Here is a 22,813-nt window from a genome sequence, read left to right as displayed (position 1 = left end):
GGCCCTTTGACTTTGCCGTATCGAAAGCTTTGGAAGCGGACTTTGGCGGAATGTTAAATGCTAAAAATGAACAAATAATGACGAATGCCGTCGAATACGTTGTCCAGGAGTCTTCGTACTCATCCTCGTCCTTGTGCTCACAACTCGCTTTTGCAAAAGCCGCGCTCGATTTTCGCTGGAAATCAATGCGAGGAGGCAGGAAAAAAGCGCTTGAAGATTTATGCCCGCGCCATTGCGCATCATAAGCTGTCAGAATGCTTTTTCGGCGATTTATTAGCGCAAATTGAGTTTTAAAAGAAGCTCCGAGGCGTAGGGCAGAGTCCTCGACCGGTGGAAAAATAAGCGCTTGACTAGAGGCCCATCGAGGATTTATAGTTGGGCGACAAGTGTCGGGTTTGCTGGTTTAAACAAATGCTGCTGTCCATGCAAAACACCGCAATCTGTCCGCATCCCATCTTCGACCGGAGTCGCAGCTGGCCATGTAAAAATCTTTTGGCCAAGTCTCGACTGCCGGAATGTCAACAAATAAATCGTCATGTAAAAATGGCATTTTAAATTGTTTCTGACGTTTGTACAGAGGCTGTCAATGAAATGAAATGCACACACAGCCAAGTCTCCGATAGCCGTCTCAATATTGTACTTTGCTTACCGACTTGTCTCGCTGAGGTTGCAGTTGCTGTTGCTGCGGCAATTTCGATTGCAGTTGCAGTGGCACAGGCACTGACACTGGCTGCGGCAACTTAAGCAGCACTTTCGATATGCATTCAATAGTCCCGGTGACACATGCAATTGCTGCGAGTTCGACATCACCAGATGCCGTCCGACTGGCCATGATCATAAACTAAATCGAACTGAAAGCTTCAATTGCTCATTTCTGCCAGTTGTTGTGGCTCCAGTTGATTAATGATAATGATGCCGCTTTCGAGACAAATATATGGCTACGAAATCGCTTATGAATACATTTTCTCGGCATTTGAAAAACAAGCAACTAAAGCAATGTCGCTTGACTTTAAACTCAAATCAAACAGTCGGGGTTTCAAGTATTATATATATTTCAAGAATTATTTCAGTTCTGGCTTAAAATTATTCATTTTAAAGAGCTAAAAGTTTATAAAAACGTACACAGCTTGGGGAAATGCGGTTACCAATGAGCTGACAAATTAACCAATGATCCCTATCACAGTATCTTACCGGATCTCTTTCCTATTTCATCCTATATTATTTTCATATTACTCCAACCACTTCTTTAATTGCAAGTGCTGAACATTACCCATACGCCACGTATGATCCCCATTCAAAGTTGTTTTCTATTTCCCGAGACGTTGACCTAGCAAACCCGGTTTCCTGGTTCTTGGCCCACTCATTTATCAAGCTTAAAGGACTTTCATGTAAATGTTTGTGAACCCCCCACAAAGCGGACTCTGATTACTTGCAATTTTTTCGCACAAACCAGGAAGGGGATAGTCCCACCCCTGGCAAAAAAGAGTCACATAAAATTAATAACGATGTAAGGAGGCTGTAAGGAGAAGGCTAAGAACGGGGCAAGGAAGTGGGTTTGGGGCGGTAGTTGGAACTGTTGTGGGCGCATGCTAAATTATAACGATTTGAATTATGATATTAATTTCAATGCGGCGGCGTTTATTAATGTGACGTGTAATGTGCCTGTTATTACCTTAAGATTATGATTACTAGCCTGCGCGGCCTGTGCCGCAAAGGTTCCACTCACATGTGGCGATGTGTGGTACCCCGCTGGGCAGCTCCTGCTCCTGTGCCCCGTGGCTTGTGCCTGCCTGGCTGCCTGCAATGTGTGGCATTTTCATTTAAATGGCTGCCCACAAAGGTAATTGAAATGTGGCCCAGGGCCTGGGTAGGCCCAGGAAGCCCTTCCTGCCGGACTGCCCTCGACCTGTTTGTCTTGGCAACACCTTAAAGAGTTAAGCTCCACTCGGAAAGACCCAGCAAGCGGTCCGCTACTTGTTTTTATATACATTTACCCTGCTCATCATCATCCTCTCGATCGTTTCACTTTTCAGCGGTGTCTGAACCTGGTTTTTTGCCGCCTTGCGAGTTGATTTCGTTGATTTCGCTGTGCCGATGGAGAGGAGGAAATGTCTCGCCTAAGTGGCCTCATTTTGACATCTTTCTCGGCCCGCAAGGCTCGTGAGGTGAGTGATACATGCGGGCCTTGTCTGCAATAAATACTTAATGCCTTCCAAAAATACACACATTAAAGGTCGGACTTCAATGCATTGACATCTTCATCTGCAGCGATGTGGCCATCGGTTCCATTGGCTTGGGCTTGGTCTCCTCCTGCAGATCGGGCCCCAAGCTCCTTCGGTCGGTTTCCATTGCCATTTTTGGTATTTCAATTAAATTTTTTTATGACAACATCAAAACTCTATCATAATTCTAAATGGCCTGACATGAGCTTTTCGTTTCTCTGCGCGTGTGTTTTTTCCCTGTTGATAAAGATTCTTTGGCAGTTTTTGGTATAGAGGGTGGGCTGAGGAGTACTAACAGGTATTTGGATATGATGCGATTATTGAAATAACAAACTTAAACAAGCTTAGATATTAGATACATTTTGTTTTGGAAAGATTTAATAGATGATATAGTAATAAATCATTACTAAGTAAGTATATATTTGTAAACACAATGAGGATTTCATAAGTGTACCCTGAGAAAACACTTCTTCATTTAAAAAAGGATTTCTTATTAGAACAAATTCCTAAAGACCTTCCTGATTGAGCTCAAAACTTTTCACTCCACCCTACTAATGGAAGTTGGTTTTTATTGCTACCTTGATGCTTTTTGTCAGTAATTGTAATGGGCTCGACAAAGGCAGCGGCAGTTGGGCCCGAAACTCCCGAACGTTTCACTAGAGAACTGACTGGACGGATCTCTCGGTTTTTTGCTCGTTTAATGATGTGTGAGCCTGGAATTTTGCGCGCGGTGTCTGTGAAGTGGTGACTGGGACTCCGGGACTACGGGACTCGAAGCTCGAAACTTGAGACTCGGGACTGGCATACCAATTTATAATTTCTTTTAATAAAGTTGACATTTTGCCAGAGCCGATGATGGTTTTTGTGCGTCTGCAACGAGTGGATCATGGATCATGATCATGGGTCCCGGGATGTGGCGATGATTGTCCGATGCGTGCTTGGGTCTTCGGGCTTCAGGTGTTGGAGCTTGTCGCGCCTGGCATTTTGGCACTTTCGCAGCCTGGTTCCAAAGCCCTTAAGCCCCCCTTCCGTCCCCCGAATATCCCCCCATATGGTTCCTGGGATATCCTGTGGCATATGCGGGAAAAGTCACCCCGCTAAACGGTTTCCAAATGCCTTCCGCTCTCCACACACGTGTCTGCGAATTCCGCAAATATCCGTTATCCGTTTCCTTTGCCTGAGATTTATTTGTTCCATTCTCTGGCGCGTTATCAGCATGTGCAAATCTTCAAAATTTAAAAATAAAATACAACGGAAAAATCACGAAAATTCCCCTTCCCCAGTCGGGCATTAGAACGTTGTGTTCCAGGCAATGCTTCTGACCATATTAGCACCCAATTCGTTATGTACATCCACACTTTTTCCACCCCACGGAACGTGTGTACGTTTTATCTGTTTTCCCGAGAGAAAAAAAGGATGCGATCCGCTTTAAACTAAGGCACTAAGCACTTTTACCGCTGCTTGTCTCGCTGCCCAACTTTGTCAAGCGCACATAACAAAGTGTTATGTGTCTTGTAACTAACACTATGCGGCCTGTTCTGCGGCACAAAGGTACCCCCCAAAATAACCCAAATGGACCATGGTACAGTGGTGCTACATATTACGAACCTCCTTTGAAATGTAGTAAATTTATATGATCTAAAAATGGTTAGAGATTGAATTCATTTTAATTCAGTTTAATTATCTAAGTCTTTGCTTTTCGAATCATAAGTTCATGTTTTAATTTATATAAACAAATATTTTTAATCTGTTCTTTTCAAAATAACTATTAATCATTCTGTAGGATATTTCTAGTTAAGCAGTAAAAAGCTTTGTAAAATGTGGAAGAAAGTGGAAAAAAAACAAGTTCCTTAATTTTTTATATTATATTTCGACACCTTACGATACCTTCAGTTATTTCGGCAATCAATTTATATTCTAATTTTTTATTATATGAAAAACATATTTTGAAAAGTTTGAGAATCTTTGATAATAACCATTATAATTATTATAATAAATTAATTTCAAAGATAAACGAGAAATTTGTCTTGATAAATATCAACGAATATTAATGTATGTATTTAACATAATCTACTTGGTTCTACTGTTCCAACAGATCTACCCACCATCTTCTAAACCCTTTCTCCCCCGTCACCCCAAAAAGTGTGAAAAAAGTACATTTTTCAAATGCTACATTTTCCGTTGCCTGCTTTTCGGGGCGAGTGAAAGTGTGGACACTTCCCGGCTTGGCAGACCACCCCTCACCCGTTCGGTTTATTTTTATAGTTTGTCGAGGAAAACCCGAAAACAACCCAACCAGCCCAACAGCCCACCAGCCCCACCCACTTTTGGCAGTGCGGTCGTTTTGTTTTCTGGCCCATTTGCGGGGCAAAGTTTGCATCAAGTTGTAAATTTGGCGATTAGCACCCCTCGGTGGGTTTTCGAAGTCGGAGATGGATATGGTTATGGAGATGGAGTGGAGCTGGCTTCGAGGCCATTTCTAACAGCCGCACACAAAAGCTCCTTGACAAGATGCGCGTCGGCTGATAAGTTGCATCTGAAATTAGCATAGGTTTTGGACCCGGCTCCACACTAGCAACATTGGCAACATCGGCAACATCCACATCCACATCCACCGGCCGACACAGCAGCAACATCGACGGGGCGACGATCTTGTCGCTAAGCTTTATGAATAAAACATTTTCGGCGGTGAACGTGGTCAACAGTAGCTGCCAGTGGCACGTCCATTGGCCAACTCGGCACTCCGGCTCCGAACTCTCGAGTCGCAGTTGCTACAAATGTTTTACAAGCTTTTCAGCGCTTTGCCGTTGCCATTGTTGCTGGTTCAGTTCCCGGAAACAATTCAGTTTAACAGAGAGACAGGACAGCGAAAAGGAGTTGGGCAGTTGGCCAGTTTTGCCGTTTGTTGGCTGCTGGCTGTTGGAGGGAAAAGTGCATCGCATATCGGACAATAAATCGTGAATGGTTTCGACCAAACTGAATGTCGATGCCTCGATTTCGATTCACTGCGCCACTTGCATTTGCTTTATGATATGAGGCCTGTCGCTGACATTTGGCTTGACTTTATTTATGATAACAGTTCGCTGAGAAAGGAGTCGGGGCCACATTCACTCAACAGTTTGTCAGCATTTTGTCTTTCTATCTTGCCATCTCCTGACCCAAAGCTCCAGGCGGCTCCAGCTTTTTGCATTTTTTCATAATTTTTCTCGGGCAGGAAATGAGTTTCGAATGTATTCCCTTTTCGGTCTCTCTCTTTTTTTCTTGGGTCCAGCCCGTGGGCGTGAGTGCGGCGAGGCGTCTCCGTAATCGTGGCAAATTTGATATACTTAATGCCAAGGATGAGCGCCTTCTGGAATGAGTTGCAAATTGCTTTAACTGTGTCTGAAACTCCTGCCGAACTGTGATACTTACAAGCTGCCCCCAGGCAATAAAAATGTGTATTTTTTATATGCTTTTTATGATTTCTCTCCTCGGATGCTACGAACCCGTTAAATGAGCCGCGAAAATAGTTTCCGTGGCCTGGAAATTGCAGGGAAAAGGTTGCTTAATGCGATAAGGTGAGTGAGAATAAATATTATTGAGGATTTATTTCTGAGTCTGAAAATGGCCTTTAAGAGGTTAAGCATGGGTGATGTAAATAGATAACGAAACGTTTTAAGGAAGTTAAAGCAGGTAAGTAAAACTATCTGAAATGAAACTCAAACCAAACTTAACACCCAGCAATCAAGCTCAACTGAGGTGGGTTCTTCTTATAATACGACTTGTAATATTAATTTAAAACAAGGTTTTGCTTAAACACTGTTTGCAATTAGAGAATCCTTTTTTATAAGAAGTGCATATTATGAAAATGGGAATTAAAAGGCACACATTTACAGCTTAAAAGTCTAACGTTTAAGTACTTCTCTATCTATCAAGCAAAACCCCAGCAGCTGTGGCCCTTCTCCCCTTTCTTGTAGCTTAAGTTTCTAATATTATCAAACAGTGTACCCACTAAAACTAAAATATTTCAGTTATTTAAAATTGGCATTTAAGTTATTTTTTTTATACAATGCATTTCCAAGCCAAATAAGTATAAAATTAATATATTAGATGTCCTATGCTAAAAAATCATTCCGAACATATATGAATGGTTATTTATTAGAAAAATTGAAAAATGGTCTTAAATATATTCGAAGTGATGAACTTCATTGGTCTGCTTTTATAAAAGTTTAAATTAATATTTTGTTTTTAACTAAGAAATTACTTTCAACTAAACCTTTTATACTTTGACTAATATGACTTTGATTTTTATAAATTATTACATTAAATGTGCAACGTAACCGTTCTTTAAATTCTGAAAATAATAATTCATATGATCTCTCCAATGCCAATCAACCCACCTGTACCCATCATTGACCAGCCCAAAGCCACATAATTTTAATTAAAACTCGCGCACTCAACCATTTAGCAAAGAATGGAAATTAATTTGGAAAGGCAAACAGAGTAAACCAAACCGAAAGCCCAGAACCACCGAACCAATGGCAATTGGCAATGGCCACATGGTAAAGGAATCAATCAGGCGTGGAACCCATGGCAAATATTTCCCATTTCCAGATCCCGAAGTGCGCTACGTCTGATTAGCCCCGGCAAACGGAACTTCCGCCTGAAAATGAAAATGTTTATTAAAAAATTTTCACTTTTACATAAATTCTCCGTGCGGCAGTAGTAGCAGCGACGGAGCAGCAGGTAGCAGCTGGTGCCATCTGCCATCGGGAATGGCCACACCCAGTGTTTCATAATTGGACCCGCCCCCGTTTTCCGACTTATATACGGGCAGCACTACGGTTGTCTCTCTCGAACCATCCAGCCATTGGATGCCTCAGTCTAACCGGTTTCTGCCCAATGCCAAAGAGAGACCATTTTCGGTGGAGAGCTCTCCTCTATGTGTAAATTTATATAGTACGTCGTCCACATGGGGAATATGTACTCTTATGTACGACCTGGATACGGGGGTTGGGTCGACTCTGCAAGTGCTCCACTTGAAGGCAGCTGCTCCTACGCTTTGTCGTTTGTCTAAATGTTTGTGTTGAGCTGCGGGAATCGTCACTGGGTGTGGATTGGGGTTGCATGTGGGTGAATGGGGAATTCCTGGTCGAGAACGGGCAAGGGAAGGGAACTACCCTGAAGCAAGCTACATCAACTTCCAGTTCTAACTACCAGAAACATTGATTTCTATACATACAGGGTGCGGTATGAGGTGAATTCGCGAAAAGGTATTTTAGGGGTCCTTCTGGCAAGTACACGGTGAAAAGTCCACAATTTTCGGTAACAGTATTTGCGGATAATACGGAGGCTTAAATATATACTATAAGAAGTTAATTTATTTTGTAAATATTATTACTTAATACCCATCCGAATAAAAAATACAAAAAATAATTATGCCCCAACCAATATCTTCGTCAACAAATTGCTTTAAAAATATATTTTTTTGCTTTTTGACATTGTACGAATTACAATAGATTTGGTTACAAATATTTAAATAATTTGAATTTTTAGTTCCGGTTCCGACAGATCCGGAATCCGGAATCATCCTAAGCTAATAAACACTATTTATTTCTGTTTTGTTGGATTTTGGTCTATTTACACGTAACATTTTAAGTTTCGCCTTTGAGCTGGTTTAGCAATCGATTTCCGCTTTAAAAAGTTCACACATTAAAAAGAAAATGTACAAAAATATCAACTCGTCTAGACAGTAAAATAAACACTTTTGAAATAACACTTAAAACTAGAATAAATCGCCCTGAAACCTTTGATGGTCCGCTCAAGCTCCTTATTCTTCTCTAGGTAGCGTAAGGTCACTAGTGATACTAGTGATTCCTCAGTGCCTCGTTGATGACACGCAGAATTTCAATTTGCAGATCGGTAAAAGCCACCGGTTCTAGATGAGCATTACGTATTTTCATGGCCACTGCCCTGAAAAAGGCTCCAATTTCATCATCTTCACCAGAATTGTGGCCGTTGCTGGAAGGGAATTCCATGTGGCTGGGTTTGTTAGGCGTTATGGGAGCCGAGTGGTAGCGAGACGTAGAAGTGGAGCTTGGGGTAGTAGCAGCATTCTGGTAACGAGGAGTAGTTGGAGTCTGTATTTCCAATTTTTGATACTCTCCAGCTGATTGTAGCTGCTGATGCTCAAGGCTGGTGGCTCCCTCACTGAGCTGCTCCTGCTTGGTCATGGCACCGCCAACGTTTTGAACAGCCATGTAAACGGGCCCATCGTCATGCTCATAGGTGATTACATGCTGATCTTGCTGCTGAGGTGTTTGTTCCGCCGCCGTTGTGGTTTCCATCTCCTCATCCTCGTCATCTTCCTCCTCTTCATCATGGTGTGCATCCCCATTGATGTAGTTCTCGATGTCCATTTCATCGTAGGTGGCCACACACAGCTCACTGGCCTGTTGTTGCTGTTGCTGATGCTGATGATCTTCCTGCTGTTGCTGTTGTTGCTCGGCCTTGTGGGGACCCGTCAAATGAGGCATGGCGGGGATGTTGAGCTGGGAACTTGAGGAAGATGACTCCAAGGTACTTTGCTGAGTTGGCGGCGAGTGAGGGTGAACCATATGCTCCTCCAGTTCCCTTACAGGATCATTCTTGGGTATGAGCATACTGAGTTGCGAATCGCTATCTCTGAAAGGATAGAGGTAATCATTAGACACTCTGTTCGTTACTTCTATCAAATACCTATGATACTCAGTACTAATTTAATACAAAGTGGTTCATTAAAATCACAAAATCTTACAGGGTCTTTTGTTGTATGTACTTTTGCAGGAAACTGAGCGAGTCATAATGCTTCCAACGCGAAGTGGCGTCTATGTGCATCAGTGTCCTTAATCGCTTGTGCTCCCGTGCATATTGGTCCCTTAGAGCCTTCCACTTCAGCCGACACTGTTTCACTAAAATAGTTTATGTATTTAAAGCCGTTATCATTCCCGGAATTTATTTTACCACCTACCCGACTTCTTCAGCTTTCTGGCGATCTCCTCCCACACCTCCATCTTGAGCTTGGCATTGCGATAGTTCTCGTTGCCGTAGTTGTAGATCATGTCCTCCTGCTGGATCAGCGTAATCAGTTCTTTTTCAAAATAGCTCTCCATGTTAAGGAAGGTGTGTATCGGGTCGTCATCCTCCTCCTCGGCGTTTGTCGATGGATTGTGCGATGCTGAATTTGCGGATACACCCGAAGTTACTGTTGCCGCTGAGTTTGACTGATTGGCGGCATTCACACAGTCCACTATTTCGTTGTAGAGAGTATCCACCACAGTGGTAGTGTTGGCCGTGCCACACTGCACTATGATCGATGGAGTTTCACCACCTCCCGTATCCGTCAGATAGTTCCAGTTGGTCTCCGGCTGCGTCTGCATTTGTTGCTGTTGCTGCTGCAACACGGCTCCAATATGGCTAGTTAAAAAAGTAGGTGCTGACTTCTTGTCGGCTGAACTGGTTGAGCTGAAGGTACAGTTGTCCAGCAGCGTGGAGGCACTGGCATCTTCAATCTTAATGTTCCCGGAGAGGTTGAGGTTCTGGCTGCTGCTATTGCTGCTAAAGGAAGTACTAAGAGGCAGCGACATTGGTACTGAAGTAGGAACGATACCATTGGTGTTCTGTCCAGATCTTCCTCTGTAACTAAAGGAGTAGCAGGTTAAAAAAGGTTATCTCTAAATGCAATACATAGATCAGTATACAGAAATATATATATATATATCGCTTAGTCATGAGGTATCAAGAAAATATCAGTTTCAAGTACTTTAGGTTCTTTAGCATGGAATGCCGTTAACAAAAATATTCTATATTTGCCATGTAGGTCAAACAACAAAGTACTTAGTGAAAATCGTTTTAAGTACTTAAATGAAGAATTTGTCGGCAAATTTCGGATAGTTCATCTGTAGCATTAATTAAGCTTTCTGTCAAACTTACTTTCTTGCCAGCGCATATGGACGCAGAAAATCCAGCTCCTTGAAGTACTTCCACTTGACCGCTTTGGAACAGGCTTTAGCGCGTTTAAGTTCCCGGCAGTACTGATCCCGCATAGCTTTCCACTTGGACTTGCACTGGACATCTGCGGAAGTGGGTTCGGATCAACTTTCGCGGTGAAACCACTAGTCCAACAACTTACCTGACCAACCCACATTGCTTCCGATTTCCAGCCATTTCTCATCCTTGGTCTTGGTGCTGCGGTAGTTGGGGTGCTTGGGATTGTAGAGCGACTGCTCCTGGGAGACCAGCGAAATGAGGATCAGCTCCTTGGGAATACTGACCACATTCTCGGCCAGACTCGCATCTATGCTGAGATTCACGAGCTGCTGCTGCGGCTGCTGGTGCTCCGGCAGCTGGTTGGCACATGGCAGCGTCTCCATGGCGTTTCCTACTTCGCGTCCATGCTGGCGTTGTGTTTATTTGGGTAATTGTAATAAATAAAAGCAGGGAAAACAAAAATGAGGTGACTGAACAGCTGATTCTGGAGAGTTGTGTAATTAGAGTGACCAGCTTGATTTCGGTGATAGGAACAACATTTTGATATATGAAATGGTCACCCCATTAAGTTTAGTGTTGTAAAGCGTGAATTGAAATGCATTTCACTCTGATAAGTTGGCAGGCCGCTACTGCGTTCGTTTTTGACTTTTGGCGCCCAAAAATCGCCTTTGTATATATTTGTATTTAACGGCTAATCCAATTAGCTAATTGCATTATCGCTACGGCAAAAAGCAAACATCATAACAAGTAGGCAAAACAAATTGTTTAACACTCAGTTTATTGTGCGACGCGGTGCGGTTTAAAACTAAAAAGTTACTCTTACTAATATTTCTGCCTTCGTTTTTCAATTAATGCTCAATCATGCCGAAAATTGATCCCGAAACTCAAAAACTCTACGACGAAATCAATGGCATGATACAGAAGTTTAAGGTGAATCAACTCCTTGGGATATAATGTTCTTGCCCAACTAACAATTAAATAAAAAATAATTTATTTTAAATTGCTCATTTGAAGAGAAAAAAATATTTACGCAAAACTAAAAACTACACTCTATAAGACGTAAACTGTAAAGAAATATTTATAATTTTAATTAAAAAAAATGTATCTATGTAGGAAAATTATAAAGAAGACGAAAAATTTATTAAAAAATTAAAAAAGAGCAGGTAACCGAATACAAACATTGGCTAACTTTGATGATAATAAAACGGGCCTAAATACTCATGGTGTTCGGGGGATGTTCATCAGACAGAAAAAAAAATGTTAATAGTAAAATTATGTAACTGATTTACGACACCGCTGTAAGAAGAACAATTATAAAATTTTAAAATTTTTACATAAAAAGATGACAAATATCACTTTTCCGAAAATTTAGACATATTAATTATTTAATATTATATAATTTTGCACTATTATATAATAGTATCTTCGTTTTAGTTGTAAATAGATTTTCTTATTAGACATATAACCAAATAAATATTGCTATTGACCTTGTTTTGTTAGGATGACCAAAAATCCAAAGCTGATTGCACTTTGGCCGACAAATGCGGCGACATGGGAGATGTGCCCAAGATACGATTCTCATCGAAGAAGATTCTAAAGGGGCACATCAACAAGGTAAACTCAGTGCATTTTGCCGGGGACTCTCGTCACTGCGTCACTGGATCTCTGGATGGAAAGCTGATCATCTGGGACACCTGGACAGCCAATAAAGTGCAGATCATTCCATTGAGATCCGCCTGGGTGATGACGGTAGCCTTCTCGCCGTCGGGCAACTTTGTGGCCTGCGGAGGAATGGACAACCAGTGCACCGTTTACGATGTTAACAACCGCGATGCCTCTGGAGTGGCCAAGATGGTTAAGGAGTTGATGGGCTATGAGGGATTCCTCAGCTCATGTCGTTTCCTGGATGACGGACATCTGATCACCGGTTCAGGTGATATGAAAATGTGGGTTGTCATAAAAGTTACCTATGAAACATTTTAAGATGGTTAAAAATCCTTTCCTTTCTAACAGCTGTCATTGGGATCTGGAGAAGGGCGTCAAAACCATGGATTTTAACGGACATGCCGGAGATATCGCCGGCTTATCGCTGTCGCCCGATATGAAGACTTATATTACTGGATCCGTTGACAAGACTGCCAAGTTGTGGGATGTACGTGAAGAAGGCCATAAACAGATGTTTTTCGGACACGACATGGACGTGTCCTCTGTCTGCGTAAGTACACACTTTAATGTTCTAATGAGTATCTAAGAATGAGTCATGATATCTCAACAAATCATATAACATAATATTTTGTTAATTTTAACTGTTCTTTTATTTATATTGATACTGTTGTAATATTTATATTGTTTTTGAAAGTCGTGAAATGGATTTACCAAGTCGTTTTAGGTATTTGCATTTTACTAGTCTTTTTATTAAATGACAAGAGATAACTATATAATTGACCTAGATATTCATTAAGTGTAAGTAAATAAAGTTTTTGATAAATTTGAGAATATATCTTTTATATCTTTATTGTTAAATGAATAGGAAATATCTTAAAAACTTTTTATTTTATTTACTTCAAAAAAATAATTTAATAAAATCGGTATAGAAATGCAGTAAAATGTCATTTAAAAACATATTGTATTTTTAAATACTTTCAAACTTGTTCTTTCACTGTTCCAGTACCATCCAAATGGCTTTGGGTTTGCCTCCTGCTCGGAGGATCAAACGGCGCGCATGTACGACCTGCGGGCGGACCAGCAAATCGGGCTGTATGAGCCGCCCCAGAAGAACACGGGCTTCACTTCGTGTGGTGGGTTCTTCGTCTTAGCGTCGGCGCTCTTGGTCGCCTTGACTTTTGACAGGTTTTAATCTGATTTCGTGTCCTCATTAGCTCTATCGACCAGCGGGCGCTACCTCATGTGCGGCGGCATTGAGGGCAACGTGCATTCGTGGGACACAATGAAGCAGCGGCACACGGGTGGGTATAGCCTATTGGCTTTTGGGTATTGGTCACTTGAGTATATGTGTACCCATTGCACTGTCGGGTTCCGTGATACAGAATGGGAATGGGCAGGCTAATGCTCAGAGTGGCACTTGACTTATATCGATTTGTTGACTTTTCTTTCCACTTCACATTCCTCCGCAGGCACTCTGTCTGGTCACGAGAACCGCATCACTTGCATCAGCCTGTGCCCCAATGGCATGTGTCTAGCCTCCACCAGTTGGGATCAGCAAGTGCGCCTGTGGCTCTAATCGGCTCTGATCTGGGTTCAATATCGTCCAAAACTACAGGCAACCTTTATGCGAGCGATTTATTTGCAAATGCAAAAGACGTAAATATCTTAATTGTTTGCAGATATTTAAGCAAATTCCTTAAGCTTTATAAAAACGTTAAGTAGGTACCAAAATTAGCAAAATTATTTTGATTAAACCGAAGTTAACTAAACTTTAAAGGAAAAATCAGAAACTAGCTTTTCTGAAAAGAAAAATTTGCAATTTTAGGAACGTTTGCAATTAGTAAATTTGCATTTGCAAGCAAAGCGTCCATATAATTATAATAATTAATTACTTAATTAAAGAACAAGAACGTAGCCTCCAGTAAAGTGCAAAAATAAAATGTATGAAGTAGTACTACCAAACTAATCAGACTTCTTAATTATTTATTCAATATCACTAACCCTCAGTTAAAGGACCAATACTTTTTAATTTTTTATATATTTTTTATATTTTTCTTATAAAAAATACTTATACAATTACGAAGATATTTTGCTGCTGCGATTTTTGGCGCTTGGTTTTGTTTGTTTGTGAAAATAGTCTTTGATCTGGTCAAAGAAGCAGCGAAGTAAATTAAAACAAATCACTTTTAAAATCAACAGAGAGATAGGAAAGGATTCAGATAAAGAGAAAGATGTACAGGGAAAGATAGAAAGTGGAGGAGAGACAAGAGATGGGAGTCGCAAGTTTACATAAATAATAGCGGAAAGAAACTGGTTTAGGATCACACAAGAAGCAAGAGGCAACAAATTGAGTATTTCTGTAGATGGTTGAGCATTTTCTCGCTTGTACAGTTTGTTAGGGCTTTTCATTGTTTAGTTTATCAGACTCTCGGTGGAACTACTGTGAGTTGTTCTCCTGTTTGGGAAGATGGAAGATGGCGGCGCGATCCTTAGACGGAGAAGCCGTCGCCGGTGGGATCGAGGATCCAGGGATAGTTGTTGGGGCACTCCATGCACGTGAACAGTCGGAGGGTCTCTCCGGGCAGCTCCCTGGTGGTCAGAGGACACGCGTTGGGCAGCGAGCAGTAGGGCTGGCCCTTAACGTCGCACTTCTCCTTCCATTCCTGGAAGTCGCGCAGCGAGTTCAGCTCGGTGGGGTTTTGCATCCACTGGATCACCTGCAGGTTGGTCACGAAGAAGACATCGTTGCGGCCCAGCATCTCCTCGATGAACTTGATCAGCTCGTCGCGGTACTCCTTCTTGGACTTCAGCCACGAGGCGTGGAAGTGGAGACCCAGAGGAGCCCTGTTGCTATTGTAGTGACGGTTGAAGTTGTGGCGCAGCAGACGGGCGAACTGATCGCCGCTAGCTACGTTCGAGCACGAGTCGACCATGTGGCAACCGGGCAGGGACTCGTCGAAGGTGGGGTCATCACGACGATCAAGCTCGTTCATCACCATCTCCCAAACGGGATGGCTTCGGGACGGGCAGTTGTGGGCATTGCCGTTGCACTTGTGGGGCATGCGGAAGTACAAGGTGTATGGCCAGATGGGAACGCGTCCCAAGGAGGCGGTTATGGAAGCGTCGTACACGAAGAACTGGTCGGCCATCATCTCGAATTGCTTGTTGCCACCCACGCGCAGGTAGGGAGCCCTCATGCCAATGATGGAGCCATCGGTGATGTTGGCGAAGCGCTCCACAATCAAACGGGAGCCGGCCATCTCGGCCAGCCAGTCGTCGTAGCTGCCGCCGGTCCAGTAGTTGGGATCGTCCTTGTGCGTCAGTGAGAACACGGAGATCTCGTGACCACGACGGTGCAGGTCCTGCACCGCCGAGTAGTTGGTGTACTTGTGGGACACGAAGAAGGTACCCTTGATGGAGCAGCCGTTGGGGTTCTGGCGCTGGCCGTTGAAGATGTCTTCGTACAGATCGATGTTGTCTACGTTGACGGCACCGTTGAAGGTGATGGTGATCATCTGGGGCACTTGCTGGGGCTCGATGCCACCAGGGATGCGCGTACCATCGGCCGAGCAGAAGCAATCGGGCAACGCGCACTGCGTGGGATCGCACTCGGGAGCTCGGTTGGGATCCTCGTCGACAGCTGAAGAGGGAAAATAACTCGAGATTTAGTCTTTGCATAGATGGGCGGTAATTGGAATTTCGTATTTTAAGTTAATATTTTATTCTAAATTTATTTGATTTGAAAAGCAAAATATGAAAACAATTTGAATTTGCATCCAGAATTTGATTTGACTGGAATTTGCTTTACTGATGTTGTTTAACTAGCCTACTAAGCAAATCGAAGTTGTATATACCTTTTTCACTGGGGGCTCAAAAGTAGGCTATATATTTTGTTCTGTATGTATGTATGTGTTTCATAGAAATTCATTAAAATAAACTTACAGCAGGCGTTCTCATCGGACTCGTCCTTGCAGTCGGACTTGCCGTTGCAGAAAAGTTCCTTGTCCAGGCACTCGCCATCACCGCAGGACAGCTTACCCTCGGGACAGATGGGCTCATCCGTCTTCAGGATGGGCTTGGCCTTGCGGGGCTCTGTGGAAATGACAGACTCTGTTAGTTGAGGACTCTTTTAGTTTGGCAAAGGGTCAGAGCCGGGTTAGTGACAACAAATGTCTAAATTTTGAAATGAGAAGTATTTACATGAGTGTGATGGGTTAATACAGGTGGTGTTAGTTTCGAGCTGGGTTAGGGTTTGTTTCTTTCTTGGATCTACCAAAGTTCCGGAAGTCTAACATTGCTGACTACTGTATGTACAGGTGTTGGTTGGTTTGGTTGTTCGCCCGACTGGCTTGTCTGGCTAGATGGACGTCACACTTACTCTCTTTTTCGTCGCAATTGGTCACCTTGGCCTTCCAGTCGCAGGTCTGCTTGATCACGTCGAAGGCCAGACCCGAAGGACACTGAATTTCTTTCAAACCCGACTTGGTACATCTACAAAATAAAGTTCATGTTCTAATTTCGATTTGGCGTTGCTAGCTAGGAGAACTTTGGCACCGATTCAGGGGGGATTCGGGGTGTTTGTATGCAATGACTCGATCGATTCGGGGCTTCCCCGGTTTTAGTGACACACACAGAGAGGTAGACATAGAGAGACACACACACAAGGGGTGAGAGACAGATAGACAGACACAGAGATAGAGGGAATAGTAGGCTTAGGATCGAGGCTCTCGGGAAGTATCTTGAGCCGCAACCATCCGCAGCGGAATGAACTGGGTGGCGTCACTTACTCTCGAGCACATCGCAAGACTTCACATTCGACTTCCAATCGCAAAGTTGGCGCAGAACATCGAATGCCAGGCCACCGGCGCAGCGAATCGGCGCCAAACGCCATGTGCCATCTTCCCCGGCACTGTCGCACCTTTCGATACCGATACAAGAAGGTGCAAGAATTCGTTTGTATGTGTTGTGCATTGGATTCTGGGGCATCAGCCATCTCAGCTGGACAATCGGACACATCTTTTGTAGACTAGTGTTCGGCTTACCTGTACACTTCGCGGCAGTCGCCGTCAGTTTCCAGGCGGAAGTACTCATCCGCGGGACGATCGGCGCACACTTCCTCAACGTCAACGCCTTCTAGTTTGTCCTGGCCATGTGCTGTGGAGATTTAAGAGGGGTTGGGTTTAATAAAAGAATCAATTGAGACCTAAACATCATCAGTGGTGTTTCTAGAATCTTCTAATAAGAAGGATAAGTTTTTAACCAAACATAAAATCTTGAGACCCAAAAGAAAACTATCACAAAATCTCCTTTATAGATAACAAAGGCATACCAACTTAAAAAAGTTCTTTGTTGATCTAAAGCATTAAATCTTTTCGCGACCGCCATTAAGCTGATTCGATTGCAACAATTATTTGGAAACATTCTAGCTGTCGAAATTGTATTTGTCGGTATCTTTATGAGCGCCATTTATCTCCGCCGTTCTATGAGTTAATCGGTGGCTTGAGCCATTATAATGGGCCGCACCTCATGGGTTAACCTAACGGTTAACTTACACCCAACACGAACGACTTTCAACCGGTTTTGGCCGCTAATGTGGAAATACGAGTACAACTTCTAGCCGACCAAAACCACTCTCATTTTTGTTCGTAACCGTCTGTCTTCATCTCGTTCGGTTGAAATCGAAAGGGCAAACGAAAGCGGTAGATCCCATTTATAGGCACAGATCCATATTTCTGGCCAGTGGGGAATGCTGACGGAGCTGGATAGTGGATCATGTCCGATCCTATAATATTGGTTTGTCATGTAAGGTGTCTCCCCAAACGGGTTTGCGTATTGGCTAACCGCTGCTGTTGTTGTTGTTTTTGTCTTATTATTGGAAACCCGTTTTCGATTTAACATTAAAATGATATTGCATAAACACAACGTCGGCGAGACCGAAACAAAAAAAACCGATAAAAATAAAAAAACGGAACCCAAGGCAGACGGCTGGTTTTGTTCGGTTTCCTATGCTAATTTCTTTTTATGGCCAGCTCCGGTTTGGTCCTCTTGCCACAGATTTGCCTTGTTTCTTCTCTTTTCCGTGATATCTTACATCATTGAGTGAAGGATAAGTTTGATCGATTGCATGCCGCTAATGACTTCGGTCAACTTCGATTTCTTTTAAGCCTACATCAGCGTACTTGTTCAAGTTTATTTGCCTTGGCCAACGACCGAGGCGAAGTGGTTTGTTTTTATTTGTATTTTTCTTTGGCAGCCTTGCGAAAAGTGGCGAAGTTTCCACCGCCAAAGGTCAACTGCTTAACTCTAGCTACTATGTACTACGTACTAGCCACTAAGTACTAGGTGCTATAACTAATTGAGGTACTTACCCACAGCCAGGCAGAGGCACACAATGCTTAAAGTTGGCCACCAACGCGCCATGATTGATTCCAGAGCTCTCTGCGGGCGGAATGCAAAAGGTTAGAAACACAAATCACATGCAAGTCGGTACTAAAGCTGATATTAAATGAAACTTTGGAAAACTCTACTAACTTTTGCCCAGACTCTGAGTGGGAATGCTTGGTTCGAATGGAAGTGGAGTGGACGGAGACACTCTTCCAATACACAGCCACGCTTACACTAGGTGTTGGCCACCTGCAACGAGTTCTATTTATTAAGCCGTGGTGTCTTGGCCGGCTTTGGCGCCGTGGTGGACTCGGTGGAAATCCACCACGGCGCTGCGCCGGCGCAAGAGCTTTCGAGGGGCGAAATCCGCCTTCGTGACTTGTGGATCCCATTCCGAAATGCCAAGGTACGCAGGCGTCTCTCCGTTTTCTTCGATGTGTGAAGAAAGGTTAATTAGCATTTATAGGCGCAGGTGGGAGCGGGATCGGTCTCTATTTAACGACCGATTGTGCGGGGGATTTGATTTGGATTTGATTTTTTTTATTTTTTATTTTTGTTTCTGTTTTTGTCAGACGACTGCACCCCATGGGCTTGTTTACTCCGCTAGTTAGTCATCCGCTTAGACATAAATCAAATGCGAGTGCCCATCAATCTTTTTCTGCCACTGACCCTGAATTTCCGAGTCTTTTGTTTGAACATCTGCGACTCGTCCATATCTCGATTCTATCAAAACTATTATACAAAATCTCGATTTCGTAACTGTTTTTTATTGTTGTTTTCCTCCTCTTTCTAAACTGTTTTCTTCTCCTGCACGTTTACTGTCTATTTGATTTTTATTTTCACCGCGACGAGCCGAGAATCCCAATCGGCCGGAGTTGGAGACACCTGGTGCATATTAAGAGGGGGTCGGTTGGGCCTGGAAGCTTCCCAGTGCCTCTGCAGCGATTATTTGTATGCCAATCGCAGCTGTCGCATAAAATTCTTGTTAACGTGGCTAAGACACTAAAAGGTTATTAAACCTCCGACGACTCGAGTGTTCCAGCAAAAGAGAGTCTTATTTCGAGTCTCGCTGAGTCACAGTGATTAAATTTGACTGCACTCCCTGTCGAAGATCATCAGTTCTTTTTTTAATTAATTCCAAGCCGCCGATGCCGTTGTTAACTGTTTTGTTACCTCTTATTTGTCTTCTTACCTTTATTTTTTGCACTCCCCAGTTGCTGTTATGTAAAGCAGATGGAGGAGATGCAGGCGCAGCAACAACAAGGCGCTTTAAGGGCCACATACCAGCCAACCTACCAACTGCTGCTGCCTGTTATTCAATAAGCCATCCAAAGTGGCTACCAAAACCCGTAAGTGTGAGCAAAAAATAAAAAAGACCAACAAAACGGAGCATGTTTGCGGATATGAAATTGCTGGGCACAACTTGCGGTTACGGGGGGCACACACAAGTCTCCAGACACCCTGTAACGGATCGGTAGGATAAACACTAGGGACCAATATTTGTCAAATGAATAATACATCATAAATATGGTAAATTAATATATGTATATGAACATATGCATTATTCAAATAAAATAAACTTGGGCATACCAATTTGGCATCCATCACTTCAAGAGTTGAAAAATGAAGATCACTTTTAAGTTTTAACCTTCAATTTACGAGATACATCATTTGACATTAAAGCAGTCTTGAAGCCTTCCTTAACTAAGCTTTCTTCTTACAATGATTAGAACTGTTTATTATATGCTGTTCCTAGAATGTTTGATTTAGTTTGCAAACATTTTATAAATTTTAAAAGTTGTAAACATTTTGTAACCACCAAACGACAAGATCCATGGAGATCATGATCATGAGTATCATAGCTGACGGGTCGTCAAGTATTTTTTTAGTACTACCACTTTTGCTTTTATTTCCAGACGGCTTCACTTCACCAGAGATCACTTGAGCGACAGAAAGCCCAGAGCAACGTCAATTAAGTTGAATTCGTGTCCGATCTAGAAGGAATCGACTGGTGGCGTGTTAATGCAATTTATTCGAGTATTTCCAGTATATTGTCTCAACAGCACATTGCATAGTTATTTCCTGAACTTGAAAACGAGTTCTGCCGTGTCGCCAAAGAGAACATAAGTCAAATGAGATTGCAGAAAGGCCATGCCAACATGGCGTATGAGTGTTTTTTTTTTAGTACATTTAGTTTCTGTTTTATTGCAGCGGGTGTGTCTTTGTGGAGTGGAAAATTCTCGGAATTGCGACTGATCACAATTACATTTTAATTGCTATTGGCCAATTTGGGTCCAAGTGGAGTGGCTGCGGTGAAGGCTGCCAATTGGCACGAAGATGCCGCAAAAAGCTGTTCACCTTCTTCAGCGCGATTGCAGCATTTTCTTAGTTACAATTAATTTCAGCACTGCGCTGGTGATATAATCCCTCAACCGCATCTCACCGAAAGCCAACAAAAAAGCACTGATTATTATTATTACGGGCCGTCTTCTTCTTGCCGTTTAATCAACTGTTAAAACTGGTTTTTCAATTAGAGTGAAAATGTTGATGATATGATGGCACCCCAAAGCGATGAGCAGCTGAAGAGTGAAAATCGTTTTATTTTATCATCATCTTTTTTCCATGGGTTTTACGGATTTACATAATTTAGTTGCCCTCGATTTTGTCGATTTGTAGCTGTTGGCGCAGCCACCGTTGCGATTGTTATTGCCTCTGATTTGATTTAAATTTGTAAGCGTTTTAACCTTTTTCGCAGCTGTCTTTGGCCGTCGTTGGAAAGGTCGTCGATTCGAGTTTTCGGAATGACACACTTTTGATCTGAAAAGAGCCAAAAGCCAATAGCCAGATCACCAACGCCCATGGGCTTTTCTATAGTCCTTCGACCATTTAATACGATTTATTTTGCATACTAAATGAAAACCAACGCCATTCGTTGATGCCATCTGTCTGCATTTATGATTCACAAATAAACTACTAAAAAACTAAACAAGTTTGTCTTTATTACTTCTGAGAAACCTCTTTAACTTATGACTGCCAACTGCAATTGTTATTAAATTAATTAAACTAATTCAGAAAACAATTTTTAACGAAATAGATGCAAATAGTACAAAGTACTCACAAATATATGTACTCGTAAAATATTAAATATGTTAATATCACCTTCTTTTGACTGGTTTAAGTACTCATAATTAAGTACGAATTAAAGTAGTGTTATTATTGCTAGAATTAGCTTGGACATTGATTACATTTCATTATTATTATTTATAAAAATGTATTTCTGTTTTGATAAAAGGTTTATTATTAATAAGAGAGATTAGATGAGATGAGAGATGATAGCCTGACTGAATATTTATGAATATTCCTAAAAGATATAAAAAGCAGTAATTATTATATGGGAGAAAGTGGAAATTGTTTTCAAACACCAACAAAAAACCTTTGGTCATAGGCTTAAAAATAAGATATCCTTCAACATGCTGTATTATTAGACCTTATTTCCCTCTTTCAAGCTTATTAAAAAACAGAAATAAATAAAGGTCTATATAGTTTTTCGAGACTTATAAATGCCTTTTACAGCCAATAGAAGATTTTCTTCGTCAGCAGAATATTGAAAAATATGTATGCTTTTTTATTGTATGCTTATTATACAGAAAGTGTTTAAGAGGGGAAAAGAGAAATTGTTTTTTGTGGAAGAAAAAAGCGGAATTGTTAATGAAGGAAATGGTGGCCAAGACAATAAACCGGAGTGGAAGCTGAAGATGAGCCTGAAAACTGTAAAAGAAATGCATAACCATAAAAAATACGAAAACACGAGCTGGGTTGCATAACTCCGCTCCTCCCTTGCCCCTCCAGGTCTCCTTTCCGCCGGCTATATCTGCAGCTCCGATCCATTCCGAACCGATCCGATCCGATCCGTTGGGGAAGCGTTTAATTTATGGCAAGCCGAGAGCATCGAAGGCCTGCAGCAAATAACGGACTTTCTTTTTAGTTTGTCTTCAGTATACTGAAACCGATCTGAGCGAGTGTTTGCCTTTGACTTTCAATTTCCATTTCCATTTGAAAACTCATCAGCTGCGATCTGCTTTTTAATTGCTCGCCGTTTGCCATCTTCATTATTATGCAATTATTGTTTGTTCCGCCGACGGTGTCTTGAACTTTTCACAAATGGCCTGTCAAAATCTGCGATGTCTTCTGCTGATCACCTGACAGCTGCAGTGAAACCGACCACTTATCACACACCTGGAAGCTGATGGCTTCACCTTGCCGCATTGACGTCACCCGAATGGGCAATCTCTTACATATTCCAATGAATCAAAACCCAAGCGCCAGAACAAGGAAGCATATTCGAGAACTAAGTATATGACTTGACTAGTTGGGGCGTCAACTTGCTACTGAACAGTGGGCTTAAACACTTACAAAATGGAAAAGTAGCAAACCAGCACTAACTTTAACTAGCGGTTAATAATTATTCAGTATTCGATTTGCGTTAAACATATGCAGCGTTTTAAGTATATGCCAACGATTTAATATAAATTAAG

At 42.2% G+C, this 22,813-nt stretch overlaps 3 protein-coding genes across 4 annotated transcripts; 1 reads left to right on the top strand and 2 right to left on the bottom strand.

The window, feature by feature from the left end:
• Window positions 1-7,668: 7,668 nt before the first annotated feature.
• LOC108108811 (signal transducer and activator of transcription C) lies at window positions 7,669-10,734 on the bottom strand. The gene is made up of 5 exons (XM_017216997.2): window positions 10,372-10,734; window positions 10,173-10,314; window positions 9,211-9,881; window positions 8,998-9,151; window positions 7,669-8,885 (listed from the first exon to the last, which is right to left on the bottom strand). The coding sequence occupies exons 1-5, from the start codon at window positions 10,610-10,612 to the stop codon at window positions 8,069-8,071; spliced, it is 2,025 nt and encodes a 674-aa protein (XP_017072486.1). The 5' UTR covers window positions 10,613-10,734; the 3' UTR covers window positions 7,669-8,068.
• Window positions 10,735-11,020: 286 nt separating this feature from the next.
• On the top strand, window positions 11,021-13,856 carry LOC108108751 (guanine nucleotide-binding protein subunit beta-2). Its single transcript, XM_017216910.2, has 6 exons — window positions 11,021-11,159; window positions 11,730-12,175; window positions 12,243-12,444; window positions 12,898-13,027; window positions 13,109-13,195; window positions 13,364-13,856. Exons 1-6 carry the CDS (start codon window positions 11,091-11,093, stop codon window positions 13,468-13,470), a joined length of 1,041 nt encoding a protein of 346 aa, XP_017072399.1. The 5' UTR covers window positions 11,021-11,090; the 3' UTR covers window positions 13,471-13,856.
• A 60-nt stretch (window positions 13,857-13,916) lies between these two features.
• On the bottom strand, window positions 13,917-18,531 carry LOC108108750 (chitin deacetylase 1). 2 transcript variants are annotated; one of them, XM_017216908.2, is made up of 6 exons: window positions 18,426-18,531; window positions 18,263-18,332; window positions 16,937-17,048; window positions 16,682-16,812; window positions 15,837-15,986; window positions 13,917-15,534 (listed from the first exon to the last, which is right to left on the bottom strand). In XM_017216908.2, the coding sequence occupies exons 2-6, from the start codon at window positions 18,312-18,314 to the stop codon at window positions 14,384-14,386; spliced, it is 1,596 nt and encodes a 531-aa protein (XP_017072397.1). In that variant the 5' UTR covers window positions 18,315-18,332; window positions 18,426-18,531; the 3' UTR covers window positions 13,917-14,383. The 2 variants fall into 2 exon arrangements, with proteins under 2 accessions (XP_017072397.1, XP_017072398.1); XM_017216909.2 differs by lacking the exon at window positions 16,682-16,812 and adding an exon at window positions 16,273-16,385.
• Window positions 18,532-22,813: the final 4,282 nt, after the last annotated feature.

The sequence above is a fragment of the Drosophila eugracilis genome, unplaced genomic scaffold (assembly GCF_018153835.1).
Source record: "Drosophila eugracilis isolate 14026-0451.02 unplaced genomic scaffold, ASM1815383v1 contig_2154, whole genome shotgun sequence".
NCBI classification, from domain to species: domain Eukaryota; kingdom Metazoa; phylum Arthropoda; class Insecta; order Diptera; family Drosophilidae; genus Drosophila; species Drosophila eugracilis.
Note: the sequence above shows the minus strand (reverse complement) of the source record. Positions and strands in the feature narration are given on the sequence as shown.